At 42.3% G+C, this 21,845-nt stretch overlaps 1 protein-coding gene across 1 annotated transcript in view; it reads left to right on the top strand.

The window, feature by feature from the left end:
* DPY19L1 (dpy-19 like 1) overlaps nt 1–21,845 on the top strand; it is a 111,057-nt gene that overhangs the window by 65,812 nt on the left and 23,400 nt on the right. The window contains exons 15-21 of the mRNA XM_019509036.1: nt 781–861; nt 3,201–3,302; nt 5,097–5,168; nt 5,924–5,973; nt 10,483–10,507; nt 11,279–11,398; nt 18,064–18,238. Coding sequence (XP_019364581.1) covers nt 781–861; nt 3,201–3,302; nt 5,097–5,168; nt 5,924–5,973; nt 10,483–10,507; nt 11,279–11,398; nt 18,064–18,238 — 625 coding nt within the window. The remainder of the gene's footprint in view (nt 1–780; nt 862–3,200; nt 3,303–5,096; nt 5,169–5,923; nt 5,974–10,482; nt 10,508–11,278; nt 11,399–18,063; nt 18,239–21,845) is intronic.

Here is a 21,845-nt window from a genome sequence, read left to right as displayed (position 1 = left end):
TCAGGATGGGTGGGGGCAGGGTGGGCAGTGGCAGTTCTGGGAGGAGGGGCTGCAGAGAACTTTGGGGTGGCTGTAGCCCATCCTTTAGCCCCCCTTCCCAGTGCCACCTCTGCCTGCCCCGAGTGTAGCCCTGGCCCAGCCCCCCCTGCCGGGAAGAAGCTGATACAGCCCTGAGCCTACCCTCACTCTGTGCCCAGACCCTCATGGGTTCTCATGGAGGTGCATGCAGCAGCTGCCCCCTCCGCTGTCCCCTGACGAGCTGCCTGTGGCTCTGTCCCATTCCCTGCTCTGGCCCAGCTGGGCAGCACCTGCCCCTGCCCCATCCCCACTCCTTGCCTCACTGTGGGGGCCTTGATCTGCCCCCCTGCATTCCCCTTCCCTCCCCCACGCCTCTTTCCCCCCACAGACTTACCAGCCAGATGCTGTTCTCCAAGCTTCTGGGCTGCATATTGGCAATTGGATCTGTATCTGCCTATATGGCCGGTTAATAATCGGCCATTGATATCATCCAAAAAAATCTTTATTGGTGCAGTGCTATTATTTAGTAAACTACAATGTGTTGTGGACATCACTAAGCACTGAAATAATGTGCAGAAATGAGCACTGTATCTTTTTTTTTTGGCCCCAATAGGAAAATCTTTTGGTAACACTTCAAGTTATAATTTTTTCTCGCTTAGTTTTCATACCTTTCCTTCCAATTACTTTTTTGAACTTCCTGATCAACTTCAGTAAACCTTTTTATTTCTTCTCCTTCAATATGAATATATTGTTTATTTTTAGCTCATTGAGGGATGTGCTTGGCTTTTGGGGACTGTGATCTTGAAATGCTTGACTTCTCTAATGTTTGGAGTAGCTGATGATGTAAGTTATTTTTCCTTTTTGAATGTCAGCTATTATTGCCTTTACTTTTATTAAAATATGCTTATTTAACTAGCACTGTTCAGCTCATCTTGTGACTCCTACTATGTAGACTCCAATGTTTAACCCAAATATTATGTGGAAGCCACTTCAAAATGCAAAAAAGATTACTTAATTGGAATGTAGTTCTGTGAGTGGGTTGTCTCCTCTTAAGCCATGTTCTCAGCTTTGTTTTTGATTCCGTTCTTAAGAACACAAGTTTTTTGCTTTTTTTTGGCTGGTGTTGCATATTGTGCTGTCATTTTTAGAGACAGAGCTACCAGTGACTCCAAGGTCTCTTTCCTAAGTTGTAACAAGTACTTCAGTACCAAGTATTGTGTACATATAGTTGAGGTTATTTTTTCTTGTGTGCATTACCTTGCCCTTGTTGATGTTGAAGTTCATGTGATATTTTTTTTGCCCACTTGCTTAGGTTAGTGAGATCTTTTTGCAGCTCCTCTCTTAACTTGGGATTTGACTACCAAGAATAATTTGGTATCATCTGCAAACTTGGAGATATTGCTGTGGACCCTTATTTCTATACCATTGATGAAAATGTTGAAGAAAACTGAATCTAGCATAGATCCCTGCGCGATCCTGATTTTGACCTCCCTCCATCCTGAAAATAGACCGTTTTGTCTTACCCTTTGCTTCCTATCTTTTAACCAGCTGTCAGTCCTCAGAAGAACCTCTCCTCCAATCTCATAGCAACTCAGTTTACTTAAAAGCCTTTAGTGAGGGACTTTGTCAAAAGGGAAGTGAAGGGTGGTGAAGACTTTTTTTGAAAGTCCATATATATTTATATCAGCTGGATCTCCCTTTTGCACGTGCTTGGGATACCATCAAAGAACAGATTGGAGAGACATGATTTTCCTGTACAAAAATCAAGCTGACTCTTCCCCACCAGCTCCTGTTTGTCTACATGGCTGCTGATTTTATTCTTTATTACAGGGGCAACGCATAGGGGGTGCACACGGATGCATGTGTACCCCCTAAGTGTGGCAGTGTACCCCCTGCAAAAAGGCGCTGCCAACAGTGTCGGCGGCACCTGTGAGCAGTCACCACTTGTAACACTGCCGGCGGCATCTGTGGGCAGTCCATGATCACCGCTGGCTGATGCTGCCTGTGGCACCTGTGGATGGTTACCAACCCCTGGTTCGCCCTTGCCACCCCTCCCCCTCACCACTGACAGTGCCAGCGGCATCTGTGGGAGCTCCCAGCTCGCCACCGCTGGGCTCCCGCCGCTGCCAGCACAGCTATGCCCCCCCCCCCCCAACCGCCGGGGGCACATGCTGTTCATGCTTTATTATATGGTATTTTTGAACGGCTTTCAAGCTTCTTGCAAGCCTTTTACATTTTTGACTGCTCCTTTAAACTTCTTTCTAACTAACTTCCTTATTTTTGTGTACCTTTCCTAAAGTTGTATATCAGTGTGGTAGACTTTTTGGCTTACTTCCTCCCACTAGAATATTGAATGTTGATTGAATATTGATTGTTTTAATTGCTGTTGCCAAGTAGCTCACCAACAGATACCTCTTGAACCAGGTCTTGTGTGTCACTCAGGATTAGGTCTACAATTGCTTCTCCACTGGTGGATTCCAAGCTTAGTTGTTCTAGAAAGCAGTCACTTGTTACATCCAGAAATGTTATTTGCACATTGCACCCTGATGAGGTGTTTAGCCAGTCTATGGTGAGGGTAGTTGAAATTTTATTATTACTTCATGTCCTATGTTAGCTTTTCCATTCTCCCTGAGTATTTTGTAATCACTTTCACCTCCCAGTCAGGTGGTCAGCAGCACAGTCCCATTATTATCTTATTCAAGTATAGAATTTCTACCCACAGGGATTCTGTGGTAGTTTTCCTTTCAGATGAGATTTTTTTATGGTGTTACTGTGTACACTATCAATAACGTACAGTGCCACACCTCTACCTGCATGTCCTACTCTGTCATTCCTAAATAGTTTGTAACTTGATATGACAATATTCCATTGATTATCATCCTTTCACAAGGGCTCTGAGATGCCTATTGTATCAAACATCAATATTTAATAGTAGGCATTCCAGTTCACCCATCTGTTTTGGGTTTTTTTTAGGCTTGTGGCATTTATGTAGAAGCACTTAATCATTTTTTGCCATTGTTTAACTTTAATTTAATTTATATAAATAGCATTTTAGTGCATTTATAGTAGTAAAATAATTCCTAAGGGTTTGTCAGAATAGTAAAGTGTTTATGATAGAGTTCTTTGTTACAATATACAATTTCTGATTTTTCATTACATTTCTTCTTCGTATTTTATACCAGGCTCATATAAGTAATCTGTTAAAATCAAAATTTACTGGCTACAAGGATTTTGATACACTGATGTACACCTGTGCTGTGGAGTTTGATTTCATGGACAAAGAGGTAATTTTGAGGGGAAAATACGATTTTAAAAAGATGATAACTTAATGATAACTTTTGTTTCTTAGTTTGTCCCTTTTCCCCAACAGGTCTGAGAGCCATGTAGCTTCATACGGTTATAAACAAGATTTTTCTTTCCACATTTAAAAGCAGTTTTAAATGCTCAGTGAAGTTACTGAAATCCATTGGAGATCCTTCTGAAAGTAGAAAAAGGATTGGTTTGATGTTTATTTTTTTTAAAGGGCATTGGCATATGGACGTATGCATATAGACTTGCCATATGCAGAAGTACTGATATAGGAATGCTGACTTTAAATTTAGTGAAGCTTTTTTGTTTTATGTAATCCTCAGTAAAATGTTGAGGAGGATGAAGTTTTTTGGTTACAGCCGCATCTCTAGGTCAAACATTTCCTGAGCTTTCTAGGCAGAAAACTGTTCAAGTTAGTCAATAAGCTTTTAGGAGGAACAAGCTTGTTCTGAAGATATGCCTTAGAGCAATGATACATTATAAATGTTTAAAGTGACTCTGAAGTGATCTACCATTCAATTCTGGCATTATAACAGCTTGCTTTGAGATAAGACTGAAACCTCCAAAAAGATTCCAAAAGGAATTGTAAGATGAAAGTTGAAAACTTACCATATTTACTTGAATACATAACAATGTCCCTCCCCCCATTTGATATTAGGAAAAAGCCCCTTCTTTTGTTATTGCATCTGAGGAAATCTCACTAAATACATTTTCTATCATTAAACTGCTGCCAAAAAATAGCACGTGTTCAGCAATGAAAACCAGTTACGAAATTTACTAAATGTAGCTAACACTAATCATGACTAAAACACATGGCCCACATTGGGCAAACGTGCTGTTAGAAGCCTAACACAAGGATAGATTAGTGCAACCCACTTGAAAAAAAGACACAGTAGTAACCATTAAGTGGAGTCTCCCACATTGCCAACTCTTTTAAAGTCATAGTGAGCCACTACACTGTATACGTTTTGACTTCCTCTTCACTCTCACAGCTGAGCTGTGCCATTTTTTTCCATTTCCAATTATTCCTGTTTCTGCATAAGCCTTAAAAGCCTGACAAACATTACCAACTGGGGCCCCAAGCAGTTCACCCAGATGCCCTCTGCTACCCCCCTCTCTCAGCCTGGCTTATATGATTAGTGTGGCCCTACCTTCCATGAGGTGAAGCTGGACCAGGTTGCCTTGCCTCTCATCTTCATATACATCTTTGTCACTGGGTGACAAGAATACCCAGTTCTAATCATGAATGGGGGCTAGTTGGCATATAAATCCTTTGTGAGAGGTATCTAGAATACACACACATACTAAACAGTGCTGAGCTGTGGTGTGAGACCACCATGACTTGACATGCTGTTGACTCTGCTGAGGCCTAACCCAATAAATGATGTTGTAAATTGGTTATGCCTTTGGGTTTGGGGTAATAATATGCATAGTTTGTATTACATGTAGGTAGGTACCAAAGTGCTGCTCAGAAGTGTTGTGGAGTGTTATTGGGAAGTTGTCCTATAATCAGGGTTGTCTTCTATTCAAATAAATACTGTAGTTGCCTAATTTAATGCCACATGAGTATTTATACAGCCCCCTGGATAGCTGGGTGGGACTCATTCTTAAATCTTGTTTTCAACCAACTTTGTTTCTGCTAATGTTGAAATTTCTCGTTATCCTGAGGAAGAATATTTTACTTGAAGTATCAAGTATCGCAGCTTTCAAGCTGACTGATAAACAGAATTATAACTAAAGCAAATCAAAATTGTTTATCTGTATTTCAGACTCCTTTAAGGTACACAAAGACACTACTACTTCCAGTTGTTCTTGTGATTTTTGGAGTAATTTTCAAGAAGGTATGCAATTTATTTAGTGGGTTACTTATTCTTGGTATGTTCTGGGGGGAAATTATATATTGCTATTGGTGTTTATTAAATATATAAATAAATAAAAAGTTGAATTATTTTCTGTGAAGATACGAAGCAAGGACCTAGTCTTTCATAAGCTGAAGTAAATGACTAAATTTCAATCTGTTATTAGTGGAAATACAAGGATCTTTCATGTGGGGGAAGAAAACAAAGTTAGAGAAGAGCAACTGAACAAAAAATGTGCCCGTGAATATGGGCATATTTTTCCATATTTAATTTTCAACATTAGAAATTGATCTTTCTTAGAGCTTCCTTTGTTTATTTTAAACTTTGGGTGGATATAGAAAGTTAAATCTAATTCTCCTGTTCATTTTTAAATTACAGCAATGCAAATATGACACTTTTAATAATAATAATAATTGTACTATAATTTACTTGGAGCATATGTTGTGCAAGATTGACAGACTATAAATATGTTTAATAACTAATTGTTTTTGTATATTTATTTATGGTTTGTGTAAAAACAACATACAATTTAATTAACACAAGAACAGATGGAATAATTACAAGCTGCTTGCTTAATTAGATTTTTTTTTGCATGTCTGTCTGAAACATTATATGCAGATCATCTTTTTTTAGCTTCACTGTCTCAGATTGGCATTTTGCCCTCTTAAAATGTAAGTTGCAGATATTGAAAATGCCTTCTAAAAATGTAACTTCATCTTAAATTTCACTCTCTTCAGGCAGTTAAATACATCATCTCGGTTTTATCTCAGAAAGATCTCTGTGAAAGGTAAATATCTTTTAATGTTAAACTTTATGCATTGCAAATGAAATATTAGTATTCTTTTTCATTTGACTTGAGACATGCCAAATAATCTAAGCAATAACTTTGATTGGAGATCTGTTTTTGAGGGTAAAATATTTGCAGTTTATTGTGCTGAGCTGTATTTAATACGTACAAATAATATTTTGTCAATGTAAATATTGCTGTAGAGCTCTCTGTTAGCCATACACGTTTAGATTGCTAATTTCTAATTGTTTTGTTCTAGTCTTCTGTCTTTCTCTCCATCTCCCACAAACACAAGCATCTCCTTTTCTCTCTTCCTTCTGGATTATCATGCTCAATTTAAAAACCCCAAGATATTCAGATACAGAACAGAGAATTCAGATTTGACAATGTTTGTTATAGTTAACGTTCTTTGTTTAGGATAGGGCAATAAATATATTTCATAGAATCATCATAGAATGGTAGGGCTGCAGGGGACCCCGGAGGATCATCGGGTCCAGCCCCTGGCATGAGCAGGAAAGACATCTGGGGTCAGCCGACCCCAGCCAGGAGACCATCCAGTCTTCTCTTGAAAACCTCTACATCGATGATTGCAGCACCTCAAGAGGGAACTTGTTCCGTAGTCTGGACACTGTAGTTGTAAATAAGTTTTTCATAATGTTCAGCCTGAAATTATTTTCAAGGAGTTTGTGGCCATTGTTTCTAGTTTTCCCCCAGGACACCCTGGTAAGCAGTTGTTCACTGAGACCCTCTCTGATTATAGCAATAAGCCGCAATCAGATCCCCTCTCAGCCTTCTTTTCTTTAGGCTGAAGAGTCCGAGATCCTTCAGCTTGTCCTCATGTGGCTTGCCATGCAAGTCCCTGATCATGCGGGTGGCCCTTCTCTGGACCCTCTCAAATTTTAGCCACATCCTTGTTGAAGTGCTGCGCCCAGAACTGGATGCAGTACTCCAGCTGCTCCCATGTTGAGTAAAGTGGGAGAATCACTTCTTTGGATTTACTGGAGATGCATCAATTGAAGCATGCCAGAGTTTTTTATTGGCCCTAGTGGCTACAATGTCACATTGTCGGCTCATATTCATGCTGGGGTCTATTGTTACCCCCAGATCCCTTTCATTTGTAGTGCTGGTTGGGTTAGCAGTGCCAAGCCTGTAGGTGTGCTGGGGGTTCTTCCTTCCCAGATGCAGCACTTTGCATTTCTCTGCGTTGAACTTCATCTGGTTCTGTTTTGCCCAACATGCCAGGCCGTCTAGGTCTGCTTGTATCTGTAGCCTATCTGTGGGTGTGTCTGCACAACCCCGTATCTTGGTGTCGTCCACAAACTTGGCCAATGGGCTTTTCACCTCCTCATCCAGGTTGTTGATGAAGATATTGAACAGCACTGGGCCAAGTACCAACCCCTGGGGTACGCCGCTCCCCACCTCTCGCCAGGACGACACCGATCCATTCATTTGCACTCTGTGTCCTACCCTGCAACTAGTTTTGCACCCGCTCGATGGTCCTGCAGTTGAGCCCAATATCTTCCAGCTTTCTAATCAGTACCTTGTGGGATATCAGGTCAGAGGTTTTCTGGAAGTCAAGGTATATGATGTCATCCGCTTTTCTGTCATAGAATCATAGAAGTAGGGTCGAAAGGGACCTTATAGATCTTCAAGTCCAACCCCCTGCCAGGGCAGGAGAAAAAAACTGGGCTCGAATGATCCCAGCTAGGTAGGCATCAAGCCTCCTCTTAAAGACCCCCAGGGTAGGAACCAGCACCACTTCCCTTGGAAGTTGGTTCCAGATCCTAGCCACCGAGGTGACGAGTCATCTGATCATAGAAAGAAGTGAAGTTGGTCAGGCAAGACCTGTGATGAAGCCGTGCTGGCTGTCATTCAGTATCATGCCTTCTGCAAGTGTGTCACGTATAGCCTCTTTGATGAATGTTTCTAAGATTTTCCCTGGAATAGAAGTTAAGCTAATTGGCCTATAGTTTTCCGGGTCTTCACACTTCCACTTCTTGAAGATGGGCACAACGATGGCCCTCTTCCAGACCTCTGGGATTTTTCCAGAGGCCCATGATTTCTGAAAGACCTTTGCCAGGGGCTCTACAATTACTTCAGCCAACTCTTGCAGCACTCTTGGGTAGTGTTCATCCGGTCCTGCTGATATATATACGTCCAGTTTCTTTAATTGATTGTACACCAGTTCTATGGCAGTGGTGGGAGCGGTGTCAATCCCACCCTGCTCATTCTGTACCCTACCTGGCATGTCATTCCCCTTGGTCCTGTGAAAGACCGAGGCAAAGTAGTCATTTAGGACTTCTGTTTTTTCCTGAGTGGTAGTGACCAGGTTATCCTGAGGCATTGAGCAGCGGCCCTACACTCCCATTTAGTTTTCCTTTTACTTCCTGTGTAGCTAGACTTATTCCACAGCAATAAATATATACTTCCTGTGGGGAAAAGAGGTTGCTTAGTATGAAGCGTAGCCGAATTGGGGAGTGCAGTGCTGTGAAAATATAAACCTGAACTACCTAGCTTGAGTCCCAGAAATAGCATATCTTGAGCATCTCTGCATGGTATCATACTGTGCCATGTAGACTCACCCAGAGTTTGAGAGAGAGCCAGCTGGCAACGTACTTGATGTGATAGATTTCTCTTTCAGCATCCTAGTGTTAATCCTGGCTCTGAATCACTTGGGCATATCTTGAAAATACTAGATAGTAGACCTGTGCGAACAGGGATGTATTTGATTCTGATTTGGATTTGGCTGATTCAGAGGACAGCGATTCAGAGATTCAGATCACCGTCCTGAATTAGTTTGGCCGAATCTACTTTGAAAGATTCAGTGCTAGTTCGGAGAGATTCGGTGATTCGGATCAGCTGAGAAGAGGCAGACACAGCCATGCAGCTGCAGCTTCTCCCACAGCTCCACCGACTGTGCCTGCCTCTCCCCGGGAAGGGGGAGCCGTGGGAGAAGCCCTCATGGTTGCCTGACCCAGTCCCAGCCTAGTCCCAGCACTTGAATTTAAAAAAGAAAAAATCCCTGCACTCAGTGGCTCTGGTAGCGGCAACTGGGGCCTCTGAGGGCTTGTGGCAGAGCCCCCCCGCACAGTGGGGGCCAGTGGGGATCGCCCCCCCGCCTCACCTGGCACCCGCACAGCAGCTGCCCCATGGCATGGGTGCCGCACAGCTTGCCAGGCCACCGCGCACTGCCTGCGAACTGGGGCCACAGAGGTTGAGCGCTGCCGGGCTGTGGCTGACATGTCGAGCTGCCCCAGCTCCCCTCCCCCCACCCCTTGGGCTGGGCAGCTTGTCCCAGTCCCAGCCCTAATCATTCCCTCCCCCACACCCTTTCCCTCCCCCAACCCCAACAGACTTAACAGCTGAAGGTAGCTGTGTCAGCTGTATGTTTAGCCTATGGCCAAATCTCTGAAGCAGACAAAGCTTTTCCAAATTGATTTGGAGTTTTTAATTGGTCTCCCGATTCGATTCAGATTTGGTCCCTGAATTGGGCCAAATCTCCCTTGAATCAAACCAGCTACCGAAGCTTCGCACAGCAGTACTAGACAGCTGATGTTTGATCTGGACAAATTGCTGCCGCCTTACTCAGCACTGAATTTATCTTCATTTTAGCTGTATGTTATTTTGAAGTCTGTTTTGATACCTGTCACTGACTCCGACATTCAACAGTGATGAATTAGGCAACTGGTGCCTTTTTTGTTTCTCTTCTATTAGGTTTTTTGTGTTTGTTTTAGCAGATGTAGTCTTCCATTGAATTTTCAACAAATATGAGATTCAAGATTCTGTTCTCACAGTTTTATGAGCACAGTAGATATACATACAGTATATATATGTGGATTAGTTTGTGGAAATAGATTTGCAGTGATTCAGTAGCAAAGTTAATTTCTTCGATGATTACTTTTTTGCTGAGACCTAAGTTATAGCTTCTATCACTTTCTCCAAATGAACCAGAAACTATATAAATGATTGACTTTTTTGTTAATTATGACAGTCAGTACTGATTACATATTTACTTCATGAGCTTAGGTTCAATGTCCAAGTACTTAATCTGTAAAATTATTCATAGAGTAATGAAAACATGTAAAGCTCATTTTTCATCTTTTGAAGATAAACTAATATGTAATGGAGAGAAAGCAGTTATCTGACTGTATCAAGAGTTACATGTAACTGTTAGTCTGAAGTTAGTCAAAAGGCAAGGCAGGATGGGACTAATTCATGAGGCAGAAGCTTTTGTAAGTGACAGCCTATTTTTTGTCAGCGGGTATTCATAGCATCTGACAAAAAGGCTATTGTCTGCAGATGTTTATGGCTCTTTGAATGACTTAGTCTGTACCACCTTGCCTTCCCTTCTGCCTGATTTTAATGAAATCTGTGGCAGAAAAATGTTTGTGCCAGTATTATTGATTTAGTTCTGTTTAATTGTATAGATCTTACAGATCATTTAAGAAAACTTCTGCTTCCCTATTAATTATTCTAATGTGAACAAGTATTTTTTTTCTTTTTATTCAGAGAGGAGCGTTTTAACCATGGTGAGGTAAGGCTTCCATCTGCTTGATTTGATACGTTTTTTCCTAATGTGTTTTTAACCAGGATGATCTCTGTATGATTGGATGCTTGTTCAAAGCTAAGTTTTCATGTCTAATTCCCCATTCCCTGTTCAGTATTGCTTTCCATATGTCACCAGAGTGACTTTTTATAGCTATATGCTTTTACTAAAACAAAAAAGATAAAAATATTTGTAATATAAATAAGCTACCATAAAGTCTAGCTTTCAGTATTTTCTTGATGTGTGCCCCTTGCTTGAAGAATACCCTTTTCAATAGTATTGGATTTTAGGCATGCAATGATTAAAAGTTTTTGTGGCTGATACTGATAGCCAATTATTAACCAGCCATATTGGCCAGTAGCGATCCAATAACCAATATTTAAATAAGTCTCTCTACCGTTTGCAAAGTTAAGTGACTTGTACAGGAAACATTTCAAACATTATTGGCTACCTGTCTTGCTTCGTGCCCTCCTGTATACTAAGTCACCTCTCCAGCCATGCTTTTCATGCTGCTCTTCCTCCTCCCTTTTTCCAGTTATGTTTTTCATCCACAACTAAGCATACTTAACCTGAGCAGAAGGAAAAGGAAACTCATTTCTACTTTGTCATTGTCTTGAATTTGGAAGATTTTTTTTACTTTGGTAGAAAGACAAACTTTCAAATGAGTTCAGTTTAAGAATTGTAATACAATAACCTTTTATTTGAATGAAAAGATACAGGAATGTTAGCTTATCTTTTGTGTGGTGTGTTTCTCTGCAGCTGGTATACCATGTATTGCAGCTAGTGGCATTTACTGTACTTGGTATTTTAATTATGAGACTGAAGCTATTTCTGACACCTCACCTGTGTGTTATGGCTTCCTTGATATGTTCAAAGCAGGTAAGATTTTTTTTTTTTTTTTTTAACCCTGAAGCCTTCTCTCAGTACCTGTGATGCTACCATAGTATATTGTCTAAAATCACACGAGTGTACAAGTTGATGGCTGCTAAACTTTTTTACTTGAGTATTTAAAGGCAAATGCTGAATTAGTAAATAAAAATCAAGTCTCCAAGCAGATATTAACATTTAATTAAATGTTTACTTAATTGTGTCTTGTTACTCAACTTCCTTTATAGAAAGACAGGAAGTACATTTTTTTTCATTAACTTTAAATTATACATTCCACTGCCACTGCAGGTTAATATCAAGTTTTAAATTTAATCTTTAATGTTCGGGAATTATTCCATTTTTCTCTAATATTAGAATCACTTACTCAAGCACCTAATGTAATTTATTATTTTTGTAGGAATATAGCTTGAAGCTGAAAGCATTTTGCTTCTTTGAAGACAAACCTTGATGGGAAATAAGGATATAACTTACAGTTTTAAGTCACTCAGGCTATAAACAGCTGTCTCATTTGAGGTGGCCCTGATTGATCCAGGTCAAAACCCAGGGCATGCCATGTAATTCTTTCAAGTTATATTACTGCTTCTCTGCCAGTAGGTGGCCAGAGAGAACACAGCCTCTAATGGGCTTGTCCCTAGAGTAACTGGCAATTTAACTTGAATTAACTGCAATTAATTTACAGCATTGTCCCAGGAAAAAAGTATTAGCATATTTTATTTCACATACTTCACAAGCACTTAAAGCCAGGCAGTGGACTGGAACATCTGTAGGATCCCAGAACAAAAGGCTTTGGAGGAGAACATTTAATCTGTTTTACCCTCCAGCTATAAGAAATTGACCAGTTTTTTTCCCCCGATGTGGAATATATGCAAGAAATGGATATGCATAGAAACATTATAGATTTTTCATTAATGAACCTGAGAGAACAACAATTTTGAGAATTACAGGAAAATCTGTAGTAAATGGACTTCACTCCGGCATTGTATACAGTGTACAAAGTTGTGTAGTCTACACTACTTTGGTTTTATGAATGCAGTGCTCAGGGAACCTGGCAGTTCTCATTGTAAGACCTTCTTTACAGTTGCTTATAACTTTGCCAGACCTTAAGGGCTGAAACTTTCTGAATGAGGTGTTTACTTCTGGATGAACTGGAATTAGTTTGGCATGTAAACAGGGATCCTAGAGTAAGGCAGAGACTGGGCTAGGGTAGGCAAGGGGCTGAGAGCCAGTAAGGGGTAAATAAAGTGGTGGAGCGGAGCGGGGGGGACACTGACATCAGTGGAGCTGATGATAACGGGGGACTGAGACAAAAAGACTAAAATCCAATATGGGCAGGTGTGAGGTTGAGATGAAGGGAGGCTTGTGTTCTGTCCCTGGTATTTGATGCTGTGCAAATCACTTGGCCCAGAGCAGTTCAGGTGAGTTAATAAATTTTGTTCTTTTTCTGGGTGCCTGATTTTGGTTTGATCTGCAGAAGTGGTGAGTGCTAATGGTTGCAGCTAAAGCTGATGGAAGCTTTTTGCTTTACACACACAGTACTATTAACATGCAACATACTCTGAAAATAAGTCATCTCATATTTGTCACACTTTATTAAGTACAAGGATCGGGAATAAGGTCTGCGGGGCTTTTAGATAGCAGTGGGGTTATGCAAATCCAGCTTGCAGTGATTGCTTTAAGTAATTGATGAGGAGGAGGCAGAGGCAGGGTAACAGGAACTAAAGCGTTTAATTACTTACAGCAGTGGCCACAGCAGAGAGGAGACAGAAGCAAAAAAGCAGAGAGGAAACAGCAACGCATGCTGACATGCCAGTACAATAACAATGGCATCCAACAATTGCTAGTCATGGACAGGAAGCGGAAGCTAGGTGATCAGGCTAGCATCCCTTGTGATAAGCACAGCAGGCAATAACAACTTTGCGCCCCCTTTTATCACTTCTGTGATGTATAGGGTGACAAGCTGGTAAGCTCACCCTATCACTGCTTCGATTTAATTTGAATTTTAATTTGCATAAACTGTGACCCCAATTTGCATAGCCCATGGCCCTTATTTGCATGAACCACGCCCCTTTTGGCACGAAAAAAGCTTGCGCTTTTAACTGTTCTTTTTCCAGGTCTTGTGACATGAAGGGTGGGATTATCGCCATCTTGCTGCCTTGTGCACCCATATAATCAAACAATGAGACAATATTGAGCACCCAAAATTGTAGAAACCTTTCCCCTTAATTTCATTGTGCCTTTTGCATCATCTTGTCTTTTTCATCTCCTGGGTCGCAACAAAGTTTTGCTTTGCCAACTCCTGGTCACTGAGAAACCTTCTGTTTTGGCCTCTATCCTGCAGTTTCCCATTCTCAGAACCTCTGTAAGTGAGTTGACTGAACTCACTTGTCAGAGGCATCTGACAAGTCACTAAACACTTTTTTAAAATATTTATTTTGCCAGATGTTGGGCAGTTAGTAAGAGTGTGTCTTAGAGGGCCTGGACACCTCAGGTGTGGAATGCTTAAGGCAAGCAGTTTAACAACCAGTTGGTCCTTGTGCAGTTTTCTGGGTAACTAATCACTTTCACCTGACAGTTTTGAGGTATCATCCTCAAAGCTTTTCATTGAGTAATTCTGGCCAGGTGTCCTTTTCCACCTTTTTCCCCATAACTTTAAAACTAATGCAGGGAACCTCCCTAGCTTACATAAATTGTTACCACTAAGTAGCTGTTTGACTGCACTTTATGGGGCATGTTGGATTGCCATTCTGTTGTACTGCTTTTCTCTGTAGAGAGCTAACAGGATTAGGTTACTGATGAAGGTATAAACAGGCATCACTGATGTGGGATCAGCTGTGCCAGCATGTATTCTGGTAAAGTTGATCTGCTTCATTGGTGTTCACAGCTGTCTTCCAGGGCCGTTGCCCTGGGGGGTCAGTTTTCTGCCTCTCCTAGGGCTTCACGGGCCTGATCCTATGGTTCTAGGGTGCAGTACTTCAGGTTGGGATTTGGCAGCAAGATATGCATATTATAGGAATCCCTTGCAGGAGATTTCCATGGCAGACATCTGCAAGCAGGTGAATCCCCGTGGAATCCTGTGACCCCATGAGACTTCTCTTGTTTGCAGGCATGTGCCCCAAGTCAGGGTGCAGCAGCCTGATATACATGCTGCAGGAATCCCCTGCAAAGGGGTTACCAGGGCACACAATAATTAAACAGATGCTTTTCTCTGAAGACATCACAAACTGTGACTCCCTTTGGACATGGCAAATGTTTGTGGGCATTTGAAATGTGAGGAGGAGCTAGGATATCTGTTTGCTCACAACCTGTGCCACCATAAAAATGTTTATTGTGGCACAAGAATTATGTCTGTTTGCACCCTTATTCCCAGTGGTTTCAGAGCATAGGTTTGGAAAGAATGAGAAGGGACCTGAGAAGGCCAGTTAGTGATCGTAGTCACACTTCCCAAGCAGCATAAATTTTAGAAAATATTCCTTATCTGTGTGATAAGACAGCAAAGAAATTGCTTATTTACAAAGGCCAAGGGGAACCCAGCAAGAAATTTCTTGCTGTTATACACCTGAATTGTCCTGTGCTGCAGCAAGAGATATGTATTTGAGAATGAGGGAGAATGATGACCTGCCATGTGATATTAGAGCCCTACTGGAGCACTTTCTGTATCTAAAATGCCACTTGATATCTCTTTCTGTTGTGCCATTAACACTGCTTTGCAGTAGGTTTGCGACATAGGAGTTAGTATTGGTACCATGTCTCTATGGGTGCGTCTACATGTGCCACTATGGTGATGTTGTTACTGCGCCATGGTTTAGTACTTCCAAAAGGCTGCCAGCAGCACAGACTTTACTTGGGCATATGTTTCTCAGTACAGACTAAAAAGTTACATGGCAGCAAGAAGTAATAAACAGTTGGGAAACACAGAACACATCCACATGTGATACTACACTGCCATAGGAAGGAAGTACTAAATCGTGACGCAGTAACACCCCATACTGCGCTGTATGCACAATGCATGTTATTTTTAGTAGCTACTTTCCCATAGTGGCGTGCTATACCAGGGGAGTGTCGCTATGGCAGTGTAGCTGCTGGTCATGTGTGGATGCTGGCAGACTCTGTCACTGAAGCACATTGCTATGGTGATGTAGCATCACATGTAGGCATGCCCTGTGTTTTCTAGCTGTTTGTTGCTTCTTTTTGCCATGTAACTTTTTAGTCTGTTTTTTACTGAGAAACATATGCCGAGGTAAAGTTTGTACTGATAAGCTGTACATACTGTCTGAACATAAATTGGGTGCTTGATCGAAAAGCATGGTATTCTTTGAGAACCAAGCATTCCATAATTTACTTTCTGTAAGGTGTTCTTTTGAATCTGTGTCGTCAGCAGGTATGTACACTGTTGCAAGTAGGTAGCCCACTGTTGGAGAAGGAGAGGCAGCTGGCAGAAGGGCATACATTAATGTGGTCACCATTTTAAGTGTGCGAGGGGGAGGAGGTTATACCAGGAAGGAAGATGAGAGAGAGAACTTGAATAGAGGGAGGAGAGAGGGAACAGTGCCTGACAGGCTGGGTTTTACAGTCTTGCTGACTGTAGTCACTGTTTTGAGTGTACAGAAGATAATTTAATAGGGAAGCAGGGAACCAGGAAAGAAAAGGAGTAAAACTTGCAATAGTACCTTGCATCAGATGGCAGCATCCAGCTCTAGAAATAAAATACAAGTGTTTCAGTAACTTATCAGGCATATGTAATGAGGTCTTCTCCAATGCTGCTGGCAGCCTGAGCATTTTCAAGGGTGGAAAACTGAGTAGCAATTGGGCTGGTGGACTGGATGTTCATGTCTATCTCTGGGCTGTTCTTTGGGCTCCCACACATCAAACAGCTCCTTGTTGTCAGGTGCAGCTTTGTAAAACAGACCTTGGAATTCTCTTTGTTTTGCTCCTGTTGAAGATTAAATGTAGATCAGTTCTGGCTTTTCATGTCAAAAACTTGCCCAGCTCACCACAGTATAATAGGTTTTCATAGATTCATAGATTAAGGGTCGGAAGGGACCCGGTAGATCTTCTGGCCCGACCCCCCGCCAGGTAGTTGACCACAGTTGGAAGCTTATTTTTTTGCTACTACCCTGTAACTTACTGTTAGATGAATTTACTGGTCATTCCAACAGGAGTAAAAACACCACAGTAATTTTGCTGGTTACATTATATTAAGGAAATAACATTGCGTACATGTGGAGGTCTCTACGTTGGTGCAGCGCACCACTCACAAACCTCCCCTTGTAGAAAGCCTTTATTAAAATGCAGCAAAGGTTGTAGGATGCAACGTTTTAATTACTGGGTGGCACTTTTTAAAATATTTTCGGTAATAGAACAAATTCAGTAGCATGTTTTGCTTCATCATCTTGCTTCAAGTTCTACTGAACTTGTTCATTTGCAGAGTGGCAGGACAAAATGCTTTCTCTTTGGAGAAACACAATTCAATCTATGGTCTAAAACAGGGTCCAGCTTCTTGTCAGCTCGGGGCCCCACACAGCACAAGACAGAGACCCAAGGTCTGCACACCCTGTGTGCTTGTCTGTGCCAGCACAGCTCCCCTTATCCATGCATGCAGCACCCTCAGTCCCCTGCCCTGTGCATTGCACAGGCAGCCAGCCCACCTTCAGGGAGGCCTGGCTCCCTCTTTTTCCAAGCATGCAGCTCAAACAGATCCCTTTCTGCATGTACAGCAGACAGCCTGGCCTGGCCCCTTTCTGCTGTGCTACCCCACCCCCTGGAACTGGAACCCAGAAGGGGGAGGGGGATCCTGGCTGCCACTGCAAAAAGAATAGGTGGACTGATGGCTGGGCAGGAGACTGGGGGGCTGCTAACTGATCCGTCATGAGCCTCCAGTTGGACAGCCCTGGTGCAAGAGGATAGCAGCGTCATGAATTCTTATTAATGGGAATAACTTTAGTGAATGCAAGTGTTGTAAATTTTTTAAAAAGGCTTTACATTTTATACTTAAACAAGTTGATAAAAATTACAAGGTATATTTCCTTGGGAACTCAGATTTAAGTGAAGTATGTCTGCATTAAGTTGTCCTTGGTCAAACCAAACAATAAAGAATTAAAAATAATATTTTGCAGTGTTTATTACCTTAGTCATTTTAATGTAAAGTCAAATTTTTTTCAGCACAGCAAAGGAGAAAGTAGATATAAAGCAATATAAAAGTTAAACTTTCTGATTTGCATTTGAAGGTTCTGAAAATAGTGTTACTTTTCTGTCATATTTTGATGATATCCATTTAACATCCAAGAATATACTAAGCACTTAATTTGGTAAGAAGATAAAATACTGCGTAGGTAAAGTTGACATTGGTACATTGCTCAAGTTTATTTTACATGCAATGTTTAAGGTTCTACTTATTTACATTTTCTTTGCATTTTGTAAGAAAGAAGGGTGTAGTATACGATAGTCAACAAAGAAACAGTTAAAGAGCCTGGTCTTGGTCCTTTTGAAGTTGACAGCAAGACTCCTGCTAATGTCAATAAAAGTAGCACTAGGCACTTGACAACCGACTATATTTTTTTGTAATGCGCATTAACATATTTCTACTGAAAATAAGTATCAGGCTTGTCTACTGTATTACAGAATGTTCATCTGACAATTTATTGGTTCTTCTGTTTCAGTTGTTTGGATGGCTTTTTTGTAAAATCCAACCCAAAACATTGATCTTTGGCATTTTAGCATTAATGGCAATAGAAGGATCAGCAAACCTTCAGAGTCAATGGAACATTGTGGGAGAATTTAGCAATTTGCCACAGGAAGAACTTTTAGAATGGATAAAAATCAATACTAGACAAGGTAAGCTGTTTGTGTGTGTGTGTGTGTGTGTTAACCCTATTCAGCTTTAAGCAATAACTGCAGGAATATTTAACAATAACATTTATTGACTTTTCTGTCTAAGTACATTCAGTAAAGACCAGTTAAAACATTGAGTCCTGAACAGTTCTCAGCATATTCCAAGAATCTGAATTGCAGCTTTTTGTTTCGGAAGGTGGAAGAAGTTACCATTTTTTAGAATTGGTTCTGTCTAGCAGGGAGGGCCTATTTAAATATCTAAATTTGAAAGTGATCCTGGAATGATAAATTTGCTATTTAAACAAAAGGAAGGAGAAGCAGAAAAAGGATCATTAACCTATTGACTCTGGCAAACTCAGGATCCTGGGTTGGGTGTCTTGGGAAGAAAATCTAAGGGATAAAGGAGTGGAGGAGAGCTGGTTACTAAAAGAAATTATATTAAATACTCAGTGTCAGGTCATCCCAACATAGAGGGAAGGGAAAAACAAGAAACTTAATAAGGTGCCTTTAGGGCACCATCAAAAAACTCTTAAGCATGAAAAGTAAAAAAAAAAAATGTACAAAAACAGAAACAGAGGTAAGTCACTTAGGATGAGATTAAAGGAACAGTATCAATTTAGGAATATAGGTGCAACATTAGAAGTTTAAACTAGCAAGGAATTTAAAGGCCACAAGCAAGGTTCTATAAAATACCTTACAAGTAAGAGGTGAAGAAAGAGAAGTATGGACAAATTACTAAATAAGGAAGGAAAGACCATAGCAGTTGAGGCTGAAGTATTTTAGTATCTTCTCTGCTTCAGTCTTCACAGAGAGATTAATAGTGATCAGATACATTTTTAAGCAAGTGGAATTTTAAATGGAAACAGAAGAGCAGACCAGAATAAGAAAAGGTTAAGAATAAAAAGATGACCCAGTGAATTACAAATCAGGCCTAGCTTTGATTTCAGCAAAGATAGTTTAATAATTTATTCCAGAATCCATTCATAAGCACCTAAAGGGTAACATGGTGATCAGCAGCCAACCTTGGTTTGGTATAATCTTTTCCTGACAAATCCATCTAATTTCCTCTTAGGTGAATAATGGGGAATTAGTAGGTTGGAGGGACATGTATCTATCTATGCAGTGCATTCACCCCAATCCATGATGACCTTTATTTCAAGAGAGCACCTCACTAATTAGATTTTATACATGAAACATTTATAACTTTGTTATAATATTCCATGTGTCAAACCTAATTATTGGAGGCCTGACTTAAATTTGTCTTCCTTACTGCAGGGGAAGAGGCAGTGTGGGGGTAGAGGGGGGAGTAGGAGGTGCAGAGAGGTCAAAAAGTTTGGTCACTGCTGTCTCCCCCTGCTGCCACTTCCTGATGCTACCTCTTCTGTAGCCTCCAGGACCCCCACTTACCTCTCCCCAACCACAGCCTTTGCTCATCACCTGGCCCTCCCCCTCACTCTTGTTCTAATGCCGCCAGGTCTGTCCCCACTGCAGCCTGGGGCACAGAGCACACTCCCAGCCCAGCCTCAGAGCAGCCATACCAGCTCTGTGCTCCAGGCTGCACTGGGGATGGAGGTTGCCTGAGTGAAGGTAAGAGGAAGGGGGTGGGATGGGAGAGGAGTAGAGGCTGAAGGAGGAGGAGGAAACGATGGCGGTGGGGGTGGAGATGGTAGGATGCAGAGGTAGTCGTGGGGGGGAAGGCAGTAGTGGCTCTAGCTCCTACTCTTCGTCAGGGTCACAGCCATAGCCACAGCAGCTGCCTGCTGCTTCCGCGCTGCCACCCTCCCGCCCCCCTAGTCTCATACTCAATTCCATGATGAGGGATCTTTTCCCCCCATGTTAAAGAGGGAGGGGCAGGACTTCAGCTTGGAATTGAGTAAATACTGTACATATTTTTATTAGAGGTGCACCAAAATATCAGGCCAATATTGGATAGGCACCGATAGAAAGAAAATTGGCCATCAGAAATTGACCTGATTTTGGCTGAAAATTTGGCCAGTAAATGCCCATGCATGTGCGTAGCTGCAGAGCAGCACGTAGGGGGTGAGGAGCACAACCTGGGAGCTTGGAGAGCTGCGTGCGGTTGGTAAGTCTGTTGTGGTGGAAGGGTAGGGCGGAAGGAGGGCCCTTTGGGTGGGGAACGACAGATCAAGGCCCCATGCTGAGTGAGGGAGTGGGGCTGGGGATGCGGCTGCAGCAGGCACTGCCCAGCCAGGGCTGGGCACAGGAAGGAGCTGTGGCTCATCCGGAGGGTGTGGGGATGGGTGGGCAGCTTCTGCTGCTGCACGCACCATGGGAGGGCACCGGGGGGGCGTATGTCCCTGGATCTGCATGGGGCATTGGCGGGGTGGGCTGCTGCTGCAGGCTGGAGCTGGGGCACAGTGCAGATAAGTGCGCACTGCACTGCACCTGCCACAGCCCCAGCCCCCTTCCTCCCTCACCACGGGGACCTTGATCTGCCCCCCCCAGCCCCAGTCCACAGCTGCAGTCTGCCCCATGCAGATCTTGGGCACCCCGCCTCCTTCCTATGCCCTCCTGGGGTGCAGGCAGCAGTGGGAGCCACCCCCCACTCCATGTCCCTCAGACGAGCCATGGCTCTGTCCCGCGCCCCACCTTGCCCTGGCTGGGCAGCACCTGCCCCAGCCCCACTCCTTCCCTCACTGCAGGGGCTTTGATCTGTCCCCCCATGCCCCTTCCCTCCTCCTCCTTCCCCTTCCACCACAACAAACTTACCAGCTGGCTGCAGCTTTTCAAGCTGCTGGGCTGCGTATTGGAAATTGGATCGGTATTGGCCTGAGTCTCCTTAAAAATTGGCTATCGGTATCAGGACCTCAATCTTTGTCACTGCACCCCTAATTTTTATGGATTTGTACTGTCCCATGTGATGTTTTTGCAAATAACATAGGAAAAACAAGGTTTAGAAATACCCATAAGGTAGGTATCAACTGCTTGGAAAACCATTGGGTAGTTCTTAATGGTTCACTGTCAAACTGGGAGGGCATTTCAAGTGGGATTTTGTACAGGTCCATCTTAGGCTCAATTCTGTTCAACACTTTTGCTAATGATTTAGATTAGGGGCCAGCAACCCATGGCCTGTGAACCTAGGGGTGGGGCTTTGGTGACATTCCAGCCTCAGCAGTTTATATCTGCACTGTCATGCTGTGGTTGGGAGTTGGGCAGCCTTGCTTGTGATGTGGCAGGGAGAAGCAGCAGTAAAGTCAGCAACTTGGGTACCCTAAGGTCCAACCTGGGTCCGTCTGGACTGCCAGTGCAAAAAGTTTGTCTGCCACTGACTCAAATCATGGAATATAGACCATTGATTATAAAAAATTAAAATAAAATTAAACTAGGAGGAATTGCCAGCAGTTTTGAAACAGACTCAGAATTCAAAATGTTCTTGATAAATTGGAGAGAGGATCCAAAATCAACACGATGAAATTTAATAAAGATAAATGCAAGGTTGCATGCTTTGGAAGGTGAATTCAAACACACAGATGCAAAATGGGGAATAATTAGCTAGACAAAAGTATGGTAAAGGGATCTGAGAGCTAATAGTGAATTACAAACTGAGTCCCTGGATACTGGAAGAGGGCCAGTGTTGTGTGCATCCACA

This window comes from Gavialis gangeticus, unplaced genomic scaffold, assembly GCF_001723915.1.
Source record: "Gavialis gangeticus isolate Ggan-Ray unplaced genomic scaffold, GavGan_comp1, whole genome shotgun sequence".
Taxonomy (NCBI): Eukaryota; Metazoa; Chordata; order Crocodylia; family Gavialidae; genus Gavialis; species Gavialis gangeticus.
Note: the sequence above shows the minus strand (reverse complement) of the source record. Positions and strands in the feature narration are given on the sequence as shown.